The sequence below is a fragment of the Varanus komodoensis genome, unplaced genomic scaffold, assembly GCF_004798865.1.
Source record: "Varanus komodoensis strain SLA01 unplaced genomic scaffold, ASM479886v1 scaffold76, whole genome shotgun sequence".
Taxonomy (NCBI): Eukaryota; Metazoa; Chordata; class Lepidosauria; order Squamata; family Varanidae; genus Varanus; species Varanus komodoensis.
This window is the reverse complement of record NW_025336429.1, coordinates 89073-101566: the sequence shown is the minus strand read 5'-3', so window position 1 is coordinate 101566 and position 12494 is coordinate 89073. Positions and strand designations below refer to the sequence as shown.

Here is a 12494-nt window from a genome sequence, read left to right as displayed (position 1 = left end):
GCCGGACTCCTGTTCCCAGGCGGTGGCCCTGGTGGAGGACTTCCTGAGGAGCCAAGAGGCGGTTGAGGCTGCCACCTGGCAGGTGAGATATTATTACTTTATTCCTGGAATCTCTGAGATGTCACAGGATGTACCACTGCAGTTATTCATTTGGATATGGATAGATTTAATGAATCCTACCTAATGACCAGCTGAACTTTGGGCACTGAATGCAGTTTCAAATAGGATCAGCTTAATAATTTCAAAACAGGAAATGTGCAGGATATTCTGCGATGGCAAACAGTATAGTTTAAAAAATTAAGAGCAGGAAGTGTTTCCTGCCCAACCATGCCTTTCCTAGTTACGAGCCTGTGTTTTCATCCCTGTTTCAGGGGCTGCTGAAGGAGGAGTGTGAGGATTTCCTGGACGCAGGGAGAGAGCCCTTGAATCCCACGAAGGTCTACGAAGATGCTGAGCAACCTGGTGATGCATCTTTGGTGCTTGGAATCCCAAATGCGCAGTCCTGACTAGCGTCCTGCATGAGGAGGAGGTGCAGAGGGTGGTGGGATTCATGCACCTTCCAAGGCTGCGTTTAAAAAACTATTTCAGCAGAGGCACCTTTTCCCACTCTTGCATTACGAGCTTCTTGCATCAAATTTCTGCCTTGTTTACAATGCTTAAAGAAATCTCTCTTTGGGGAGCTGAGATGGTCTTCCCTAATGCTTAATCTTAAGCCACTGTTAACACTTTTGTGTCCTGCTTGATTATTTTAATTCTAATCTGCTCTCTGTTTTTAAAGATGATTCATATTTTTTATCAGTGAAATCATAAATGTGCTGTATGCCAAACAAGAAAATAATAATTTCCCCTATTAAAGTTGTCCTCCTGTCCTTTGCAGACATGGGAAACTATTTTTCAAAATTTGCCAAGCCTATTTACTTAAGTTTATTTAATTATTTTCACAAAATACATTAGAAATGGAAAAATATATGGAAAAGAGGCAGCCAAGGGATATTCCTCAAATATAGCAAATACTATTCAGTATCTAACAGTATCTTTTACCACATAGCTAAATAACTAGCAAAATCTTTGGAAGAATCTCTGGTACGATACTTGCTAATATGATCTTAGCATTCATAGAAAAGTAATTTTTAATTATGTTCCCCATTTCCACATGTATCAGCTTCCAAATTCTTTAATTCTGTCACACGTCCACCACATAGGGTAAAACGTCCCATCTACCTCTTCACATCGCCAACATTTCCTGTTGTAATTCTTCTCCATTTTCTTGTTTTTTCAATCCTTCACATTGTTCTCAAGATGAAGACATGGGCCACACAAACGCAAAAGAGGCCTGCAGTGTCTTGGTGAGTCGCATGAGCCATACACTCATTGATCAAGCATCGTATGAACCATGTTCCCCGGAAGAGCAACAGCTGCTTCCTGCCCAGAGAAGGCCCTTCCTAGCCATGAGCCTCTGTTCTCTTCCCTGTTTCAGGGGCTGCTGAAGGAGGAGTGCGAGGATTTCCTGGAAGCAGGGAGAGAGCCCTTGAATCCCATGAAGGTCTACAAAGACGCTGAGCAAATTGGTGATGCATCTTCTGTGTTTTTGTGATGTTTAGACTAGCTAGTTCAAAAAGAAAGTCCTGCTCCGAAACTAGATTACTGAGAAACTTGAAGAGCTAAGCCACTAGATCAGAACTGAGCTCGAGAATTATCTAGCTGCAGCTCCAACGTGAGGGGGAAGCAGCACAACCAGAGGCTGAACAAGGAATCCCAAAAGGACATGCCTGACTAGCGCCTTGTGTGATGAGGAGGTGCAATGGGGGAGGGGACCCCTGCGCTTTTCAAGGTTGTGGGGAAAGGGGAATTTGAGCAGATGCTTCATTTCCCAAGGTTGAATGACAGGCTCCATGCACCAAGAATCCGTCTTGTTTACAGTGCTTACAGGAACTCCTACCCTGGGGAGATGAAATCTTCTCCTTCGATGCTTCATTTTCAGCTACAGTTAACATTTTCTGTCCTGCTTCATTATTTTAAATCGAATCTTCTCTATGTTTTTAAAGATAATTCTTAAATAACTTTATCAGTGAAATAATATATCTGTTCAAGGCCTAGCAAGAAAAGAATAATGTCCCCTATTAAAATCCTCTTGTCTTTCACAGGCATGGAAAACAACTTCCAAACTTCTGCCGATCATTTGCATTGTTCTCAAGAGGACCACACTGGTGGGAAAGTGGCCGGCGACATCCTGGTGAGTCAAATGAACCATGCAATCAGTGGTCAAGCATCGTATCAACCAGGCTTCCCTGGAAAAGCAGGGAGCTTCTCCTGCCCAGAGAAGATCCTTCCTAGCCATGAGCTTCTTTCTTGTCCCTGTTTCAGGGGCTGCTGAAGGAGGAGTGCGAGGATTTCCTGGATGCGGAGAGAGAGCCCTCGGATCCCATTCAGGTGTATGAAGATGCCAAGCAATCTGGTGATGCATCTTTTGTGCTTGTTTGATGCTTTGACTGGCAAGGTTAAAAAATAGGCTCGACTCCTAAGCACGAGTACTGAGATATTTTATCACTCCCTAGTGGCTAGATCAAAACCAATCTCTGTAGAACTCCATAGGTCCGGATCCCTTTTGAAGTGGAAGCTGCTTTAATTCAAAACTGAGCAAGGAATCTGAGAGAACATGCCCGACTGGCGTCCTGCATGATGACGAGGCACAGTGGGAGGTGGGTTTCCCACCCCTTCTGAGGTTGCAAGGAAAAGCAGAGGCACCATTTCTTGCTGTTGAATTACGGGCTTCCCGCACCAGAATACCTGCAGTGTATTCTGCAGTGTGTATTCTGCATTGTGCAGTGTGTTGAGGCCCCCACCTTAAAACTTCCTGCTCTGCTTGGCATTTTAGGATGTGAAATCTTAATTCTGCTCCCTGTTTTCAAGATGAGTCATATGTAGTGGTGTGGCTCGAAAAAGAAACAGGGTCCATTTGGTTAGGAATGGAATAGTTTTTTGTAGAAAAATCCTCTTCGTGTCCATCACAGGCATTGGAATTGCTGGCCCTTCACCGCTTCCTCCTGAGCAAGAAATGGACCTCCCTGGAGGGAAAGAGACCTGTGGCCTTCTGGTGAGTTTGCTTCTCCTCGATAGACACACAAGGTGTGTTTGAGTAGACTCAGCCTGGTGGGACATTTGCATTCAAAACCCAAATTCTGGAAAAGGTCACAGCACGCTAGTCTTCCTGCTAGATAGGACTGCAGCTAGAAGCAGGCCTGGAAAGCTGCAGGCAGCAACCCCATTTTGGAAATATTCTCTAAAGCAACATGTGTAAAATTTGGGCCAGGAGGGGGCATTTTTCCTTGATTTTTCTTCACTGCATACTGATTGACGCAGGTGGAACTGCGGAACTCTTTGACCCAGTGCACACGCTCTCTTCTTTCCTACTTGCAGGGAGAGCTGAAGCTCAATGAACGGAGCTTCCTTTTGCAGGTCGGCAGGCAGATTTCGCAGCACCCTGCCCAAGAGAGCGTTGCCTGGTCACACCTGCAGGGCGATGTAGGTTCTTCAGGTAAGCAACTCTTCCATTTCAAGAGTCTCTGGAGCCACTGACGGGATTTGCAGATCTAGGTACCAGCATCCTTCATGAGAAATAAAATTGCTAGCCCACATTTGTACTTGAGATTCTAAATGAATTCTAGTGGCTCAAGCTGTGTTTGCGATCCGCTAACTGAAAATAAAAGCCTGAGGAAAAGGGAGGAAGTTGAAAGGAGTACAGACATAGAAAGGAACATGCGGTACAGAAAGAAATGTGTCTCAGAAAGAAAAGCTGAACTGAGAGAAAAGGCAGGTAAGGTAGGATAGTATACAAAATGAGGCATGGTGTGGAGGAAGGGAGGTGGATTGCTCCGGCTTCCGTCAGACTTCTCCCAGCAGCACGAAGCTGATTCGTGGGAGATTCACAATGGACAAAAGGAAGGACTTTGTGGTCGCCATTTGGATGTGTTCAACAGGAGATCGGACCAAGTCGCTCTCCAGAACTCTTAGTCCTTGAGGAAACACCGCACCTCAAGAACCGGAGGCGGGATGCTTTTGTACACCAGTTGCTGGGGACTTGGGCAAGGGGGGCTGTTTGATCCCAATCCAGCTCATGGGTTTCCTGTGAGCAGCTGGTTGGTCACTCAGTGGACAGACTGCTGGATGAAGCAACCCTGTTAGTATGCAAAAGTATTGCTAGATACCAAGAGTCAAGTAAACTGAAAGTATTTCAAAAGAGGACAATAAAGCATGGAAACCTTTCCCTTCTATATCTGCAGGTGACAAGAAGGAATGTCAGGTCAAGTTGGAGACTCCTCGGTGCGGAGGAAAAGAGGCTGAGGGCTCACCCGGGACTGCCCCAGAGATGAGTCAAGCAAACATTTTGGGGATGGTGGAGTTGCATCAAGGAGCAGGCAAGTCCAACGAGGGACAGGAGAAACAGCGTGCAGGAAGGAGGAGTAAATGTAACGAGCTCTCGGACGGTCCCGCGGCTGCAATTAGCCAGCCTTCCAACGTGCAGACAAGGGGAAGCTTGCCCAGGTTTTCCAAGTATGGCAGAAGATACCGCTACAGGTTAGAACCTGATACAATGGATACCAGGGAGGAAGGTGTCAATGACTATGACAAGGGTGACTGCGATGACCACGATGACACATGGCCCGCATCAGGGGAAAGTCTCCCTCAAAGTGCATGGCTTGATCACCCTCCGAGAAGGAGAAAAGAAAGGAGTAGATCTGCACTTTCTGGGAATGGTGAAGGGGATAATTTAAGCAGACATCAGACTGGCCACCCAGAAGAGAAACATCACGATTCCAATGGGTGTATAAAGAGCTTTGGTCATTCAGTGACACCAAACAGTAATCGGGTGATTCCAAGTGAAGGCGGAGCAGATGAATGTGTTCGTCTTAGCAGATTCCTCAATCAGAAAGAACATTTGCTGGATCATGAACAAGGCCATCCTGGCGAGAAAGGACTGGAATGTCCTCGTTCTGAGGAACTCTTTACCTTTAGTGAACAGGAAATTCCTTCTGGAGAGAAACCATATAAATGTTCTCAGTGTGGGAAATGCTTCAGGCATAATGGAAAATTGATGTGTCATCAGAGAATTCATACTGGAGAGAAACCATACAGATGTTCTCAGTGTGGGAAATGCTTCAGTTTTCTGCAAAATATGAAGAGACATCAGAGAATTCATAGTGGAGAGAAACCATACAGATGTTCTCAGTGTCCGAAATGCTTTTGTGAGAAAGACAAGTTAAAGGAACATCAGAGAATCCATACTGGAGAGAAGCCATACAAATGCCTTGAATGTGGTAAAAGCTTCAGATTGAGTACAAATCGGAAAGAACATCAGAGGATTCATACTACAGAGAAACCATACAAATGCCTTGAATGTGGTGAAAGCTTCAGATGGAGTAAGTGTCTGAGAGGGCACCAGAGAATTCATACTGGAGAGAAACCATACAAATGCCCTGAATGTGGTAAAAACTTCAGACTGAGTAAGAATCTAAGAGAACATCAGAGAATTCATACTGGAGAGAAGCCGTACAAATGTTCTCAGTGTGGGAAATTCTTCAGAAAGATACAAGATAGGCAGAGACATCAGAAAACTCATACTGGAGAGAAACCAAACAAATGCCTTGAATGTGGCAAAAGCTTTCGATTGAATAAGAATCTGAGAGAACATCAGAAAATTCATACTCAAGAGCAGCCATACGAATGTTCTTAGTGAGGGAAATGCTTCCAAGGGATACAAGATATGAAGAGACATCGGAGAATTCATGTGGACCTTACGCCACCAGTTGGTGTGAGAAAAGCTTCAACCACAGAGTGTACTTGCGGCTCATCACGGAGTATATTCAGTAGAGAAACATTCAAACGTGCCGGAGATACTTCTTTTGGATTATTATTGTTGTTAATAATAAACTTGCAAGAGACGCAGAGTTGATGTTTGCCCTGAAAGTGGGACACTTTTTATTTTGAAGGATGTAATGATCAGGGTGGATCATGATTTAAATTCCTAGTCAGTAAGACTAGATTTAAATCATGATTTTTTACATTAAGACTCATTCTTGCTGGTATAATCTTAATATTTAAATGAGATGAAGGTTTCCTTTTTCGATTAACAACTTTTCAGATTAGTTTTACAGTTACATAAAAATACTGATTTGGTTATTCTATTCGAAACACATTATAGATAGGTAATTATGAAATTATTGCAAGATGTTTAGATTTTGCATGCTTGCCTGCCTTATCTGTAGGTAGAGGAACTTCATTAAATTATTCCCAAACTGGATCTCTCTTATGGTCTGCTGCCATTATAGGTTTTCTCCAGCAGGGAAAGAATAATATGATAAACCTCAGGCTGTTCACAGAAAGAGCCAAAGACTTGTGAGATATTCTGTTAAAAAGGTTTCATTTTCATATTAAATATCTGCTCCTCCCTCCTCAGACTTCGCTTCTTGTGAAGGTCAATTCCACTCCCAACAAACCTATTCATTGATTTTTATTTTTATTTTTTTAAATTTGGCATTTAAGAGTTAAGGGGTCGATTCTGTTTACATAAATTTGCAAAGGAACAATGCTATTAAGGTCTTTTTCTCAGCCCTGTATCTTTATTTTATAACAGTTTGTGATTTCTGCTGTGACACAAATTCACAGTTTTGAAAACAGTAAAATCACACATCTGTGATAACGTTCTAGAAAGAAAAATTCCCCAATAACTTACCTCTTGAAAAGCATGACATTATGAATGGATTAATGGGATTCATTTATGAAAAAATTAATGTGGAATATACAGCCTCATGCTGCATAATTAAAAGCTAATCCTTATTTCATAATGAATAACCTTTGGACTATAACATATCTTAAATAGAAAACTATCTTTAGATAGATCTTTCTTTAAAAAGCTTTTTATTAAAACTACAATTTAAATAAAAAATCAGATTTTTTAAAACCTAAATATTGATTTTTATTCATCCTAGTAATGATTAAGCTTCCTAGAAAATGCCAATTAATGTTCCTTTGTGGGGAAGGGAGGGGAGTTGGGAACAGCATCCTATCCGTGTATCCGATCCATATACCAGCACCAGCATCCTATTCGTATATTAGCCAGCCTGTTGTCCAGGGGAAACCCACAAGCAGGACGTGTCTGTCACAGCACTTTCTCGCTACAACTGCTGCGCTTAGCCAGCTGCACTATTTTTATAAACTAGCAATTCTTCCAGAGAGCTCCAGCTAACTTTGCCACTTCACTGCCCCCTCCCAATTCCAGATTGTCATTGCTAGTCGGGAAGTTGCGTCCGACACTGCAACCTCACGGACAACGCTCCTCCAGGCCTTCCTGTCCTCCACCATCCCCCGGAGTCCACCTAAGCTCAGGCCGACTGCTTCAGTGACTCCATCCAGCCACCTCATCCTCTGCCGTCCCCTTCTTCTTTTGCCATCTATTCTTCCCACCATTAGACTCTTCTCCAGGGAGTCCTCATTAGGTGGCCAAAGTATTTGAGTTTCATCTTCAGCATCTGGCCTTCTAAAGGGCAGTCATGGTTGATCTCCTCTTGGACTGACCGGTTTGATCGCCTTGCGGTCCAAGGGACTCGCAGGAGTCTCTTCCAGCACCACAATTCAATGGTCTCAATTCTTCGGCATTCAGCAATCCCAGATAGTCCTGCATAAATGGAAAGCATTGGGCCTAGTACAGATCCCTGTAGGATCTTGCTGTTTCGATCACTCTTGAGAGAATTTATTCTCATTTGGAATAATTTTTCTTATACAAAACTATGGCACAACTCTTTGCTCTTACCCTCTGCTTTCTGTTCTGGAACCAGTTAATGATGCATCCTCTTATTCCATAACTGCTAAATTTGTTCTGGTGTCTTGGAGGAAAAGGAAGGACTTCATCAAAGTCTTCTGGAAATCCAAGTAAACTTTGTCTTCTGGAACACCCATGTGCATATCTTCACTGATACTCTCAAAGAACTCTGAAGGCAGGATTTCTTTGCGGAAGCTACGCTGCTTCCTTTTTTCATCGGGCATTTCCTTTTCTGTTGTCCTTCTGGATACCACATGTGCTTTGCATGGGGAACAACTTGCGTTCAGCCCAGTGCCCCAGTCTATCAAGATCACTTTGAGTTTTGTCGGTCTCCTCCAGGGTATTACTGCAGTTTTGTGCAGTTTAATGTAAGAGGTTTAGATGGGAGATGGACATTAGAGGCAGAATGAACCATTAAACAAGCTAACTTATTAAGCAGATATTTTGTACATAAGGAAATGCTGATATTTCCTTTGCAGGTTTGAAATAAAAATTTGCAGACACTTAAGGACTAAGGACACGGTTGCTAATGCAGTGCCCTTTAGCACAATCCTACAAATGCCTACTTGGAAGCAAATCTTACGTCAGTGAGGTTTGCTACCAGGTAAATTGGTATAGGATTACAGCCCTAACGACTTCTTTTATCCCAGACCAAATTTACTGCCTTCATGATCAGCTGCAGCTCTTGGAGGGTTTTTTTCTGGCTGCTTGGACTCTGTGTGGGTTGCCACATCTCCTGCTGTAACCTGGCAAGATCGCGGGGCCATCCGTCCCAGGATGGAGATGGGAAAACACCAGCACCACTGGCTCCTTATCTCTGCCAGCAAGGTCTGCATTCTTTTCAGTGCCAGGTGCAAACCCTTTTATTTTCTCAGTACTTTTAATGCTTAGCTTTTTAACTTTAATTTTAACATGGCATTTTATTCTGTACCTCTCTTAGAACTCTGTGATGGTTTGGTTACAATTGTCATGGTTTTATTTATGTTAATTCCCCACCCCTCTTTTTTGACTGTGTGTTTTCGACTTTTGTTAACTGCTCAGAGAGTCTGCTCTTGGGAGGCATAAAAATAAAATAAATAAATGGCAGGGTTTTGGGGATCCACAGCTCTGCAGACCCTCCATGAGACTCTAGGATGCTTTCTTATGTGATAAGAAATGACAAACACATGCGGAGACACCAGGAGATAGGAGAGGAAGACGCACGTGGAAAAATAGAGTAACAGAATGTGTTGTTTGTTTATTTACAGCATTTTGATACCACCTTTCCAAAAACCACAAAGGCAGCAACTCAAAAAACAGTAATGGAGAAAAGCATAATAGAGTAAAAAAGTTAACATGCGTAATTTTTTGCAAGCCGAGTTTAAAAAAGGATTTAATTGGAAAAATGATTCACTGGCAAAAATGGTAAAGCATAAATTGAGAATAAAAAAATTCTCATGGGAGGCTGCGGATTTTGAGGACGGAATACACAATCGCATGTGGGTTGAAGAGTTGGTTAAAGGGACCCTGATATCAAATAATAACCACGCACTGAGAGATGGCCTAGTGGAAGTTTAGTATTCCATGAGAGAAAAGAGTTGGCCTCTCTGAGGTCCCTGGTTGAGGCATGTGGTGGATACTTGGGGAGAAATTGTGATTTTTTAACTTGTGGGGACGAGTCTGGTCTCGGTGACAGTTGGGATACGGGGAGAAGGGTGTACAGTGGTTTGCTTGTACCAACAGATTTCAGGACTGGGGGGATGCAAGCGAGGAGGGGATCTTTGGGGGAACTGATAGATTTTGAGGGGTTAATTGTACAGCAGGGTGATCATCTGTTGGGGGGACTTCGCAGGCAGTTGGTGCAGCGTGGCGCTGGGGCTCAGTGGGATGGGAGGTGTTCGGTGGTTTGGAGGTACCATCTTGGAGAGGAGATGTCACATTGTCACTGGGGGCTTCATGGAGGAAGGACATTGAATTCACAGCTGGTCAAGCACGGAGAGGGAATTGGCCCGGGGTGTTTTGTTGGTGACGTATTACTTCAAGAGATATTGAGAGGATGGATGGGAACAGCAGTGGGATGAGGCAGGGTGGATGGGACTTCCTGCCACGTGTGGTAACTTGTGAAACAACTGGAAGATGGTGGGGGTTGATACATGCCAAAATACAGGGGACCTTTGCAGCTGGGTTTCCTGCGAGTCCTGGGGGGGCGCTTTTGAGTGTGGTGCCAGACTTTTTCACAGAATATGTCAGTTGTTTGAGTATATCATAGCTGCAGTGGGAAGGCTGCTTCTGGGTGGAGCTCGTCAGGGTCCCCATTGGAGACTCTGAGGGGATCTCTTGGCGACATATTTATTTATTTATTTATTTATTTAAAACATTCGTATGCCGTCCCCCATGCAAGGCAGCTCGGGAAGCTCACAATCAGTACGTTAAAACAATCAACATACATTAAAACAATCCAAGCGGTAAAAGCAATAAAATGTGACTGTGATATTAATACTAGTTTTTAAAATACTGGTTAAATAAAAAGGTTTTGACCTGGTGCCGAAAAGAGTATAAGCTCAGCCCCAAGCAAACCTCTCTGGGGAGCACATTCCATAATCTGGGTGCCACCACGGAGAAGGTGCTACTCCGAGCAGATGTCCTTTTTGCCTCCTTCAGGGAGGGTTCTTGGAGCAGGGCCTCCCTCGCTGATCTTAAGGGGCGTGAGGGCATATAAGGACGGAGACGTTCCTTCCGGTATCCTGATCCCAAGCCATTCAGGGCTTTATAGGTCAAAATAGGTATAGACATATAGGTATATGAGTGGGTGTCACACAGAGGTGGGGAGACCTGTTCTCCCCTGCAGCGGAGGGCATGATGTGCTCCAACAGAGTGAAGCTCAGGGAGTCAAGGTTCAATATGGATGCCAGGAAGTACTTCCTGACAGTGAGGACCCTGAGGGCATGGAATGGGCTTCCACAGGAGGTGGTTGAGGCCCCTTCAAGGGTGTTCAAGGATAGGCTGGACATGCACACGGTAGGCATGTCATGAGCAGAGCTGGCTGGAGCCAGGGGTCAGACTAGATGGCCCGGGAGGCCCCTTCTGACTTGCTCAGTTTCTCTTTTTCTATGTCTATGTTTCTATGGTTGACGGATGGAGGGGTGGGCTGGTTATCTGGCCAGGGCGACTTCTTTTCTTTTCTTTTCTTTTCTAACTTCTTTTATATCGTTTATATTTTTATTTATTTTATATTATTAATTTTAATTTTATATTGTTATTTTTGTATTGTATTGTATTGTGTTGTAAGCCGCCCAGAGGCTTCGGCAAGGGGCGGCATAGAAATGTTCTAATAATAATAATAATAATAATAATAAAGTGTGCAGTGATGGCAAAGCTGACTTGTGTGAATGGAGGACAGCTTGAGGACTTCGATGATGGACGGTGATTCTGTTGTGCTCAGTGCAGCTGATGGGATGTGGCTCTTTGGGGGGGTGGTTGAGGCTCTGTGATTGACTTGGAGCAATTGGGCGATCTGTTGGTGAGCGAACTGGGGGCTCCCCATCTTCCATGGTAGAGAGATGGATGTTTTCGGCCTCTTTGAGGTCTGTGGGCTTGAATGTGTCGGTTGTGCTTGCTTGGAATCCCTTGGCAACTTAGTTCTACATTGCTTCATCTCGCATGTACTTTTCTTCTTTTTGTGTTAAGAAAATAAAAAAGTAAAAAATCTTTCTAAGGGACCAAATATATACATAAATAGAAAATAGTTATAATTAGAACAGTCAAACAGTTAGCAATAAAGCATACAGATTATTAATGCCTAAACTGCATCTACTGAAACCTCCAAAATTCCAAATTAGTTAAAATTGGCTGGATTTTGAACTACAGAGTTGAATTTAAAAAAAAGAGCAGGGGTGGGGAGGTGCTTCAGGATAGAAAGGGATCTTTTAGCTACACATCTCAAGCAGAGAATAGGGGGAAATTGAGAAAAGGGCTTGGGAAAAGGTAGTGAAGTTTGGGTATCTCAAGGACAAGGGCTAACCGCGCTGTAGTGTGTACAATGTGGCACTGGGGCTTGGGGCTCGGCTCACGTCTGAATGGGCTATGCCGCTATGGGATCACGAGTGACTGCATGCCAGCCAGCGATGCAACCGGGCCTACCTCGCAGGGTTCTGGTGAGGATATAATGGAGCGAAGAGGGCATGTGAGCTGCGTTCTTTTCTCGGCACGAGGAAACAAGGTGGGCTGTACAGTAAAACTATGTAAAGGAAGCAAAAGAAACTACATTTTCAGGAGACTACAACGTCGGAACAGTGGATGAGCGATAACAGCAAGAGCAGGGATAGAGAGCAAGAAGACGACGTTTTGGGCTACGAGGCCCCGATCTTCTGAGCGTCCACGCAGGAGCGGGTCCCGCCGCACTCGGGAGTCTGAATCCGGGCGGGCTCCCGCTGTCCATTCGGCCGGGCTCCGACGTCTTCGGGCGGCGCCTCGGCTGCTGCTCGGTCCATGCCTTGGACCGGGGCTCTTCCGACGCGCGCGGGGGGCCCGTGGGCGCCCTCCGCGGCTGCGGCATTGCAGGGGCGGCGGCGAGGCTGGAGCGGCCCGGGAGGGGCGGCCCGCGGAGCGTCGCTTCGCCGCCAGCGAGGAGCGGGGGAGGGGGGGGGGGGGGGGGGGGAGGACCGGGGGCCCCCGCCGCGCCGCCCGGGCCCGCGGAGAG

The 12494-nt window shown here is 44.9% G+C and overlaps 1 protein-coding gene across 1 annotated transcript in view; it reads left to right on the top strand.

Moving 5' to 3' along the window:
- The first annotated feature begins 6 nt into the window (after window positions 1-6).
- Window positions 7-12494, top strand: part of LOC123035056 (zinc finger protein 91-like) — an 18162-nt gene continuing 5674 nt past the window's right edge. Inside the window, exons 1-9 of the mRNA XM_044452897.1 lie at window positions 7-82; window positions 372-462; window positions 1300-1346; window positions 1478-1568; window positions 2145-2233; window positions 2365-2455; window positions 3012-3094; window positions 3418-3535; window positions 4281-5723. Of these exons, the coding sequence (XP_044308832.1) occupies window positions 1308-1346; window positions 1478-1568; window positions 2145-2233; window positions 2365-2455; window positions 3012-3094; window positions 3418-3535; window positions 4281-5723 (1954 nt within the window). The 5' untranslated portion in view covers window positions 7-82; window positions 372-462; window positions 1300-1307. The remainder of the gene's footprint in view (window positions 83-371; window positions 463-1299; window positions 1347-1477; window positions 1569-2144; window positions 2234-2364; window positions 2456-3011; window positions 3095-3417; window positions 3536-4280; window positions 5724-12494) is intronic.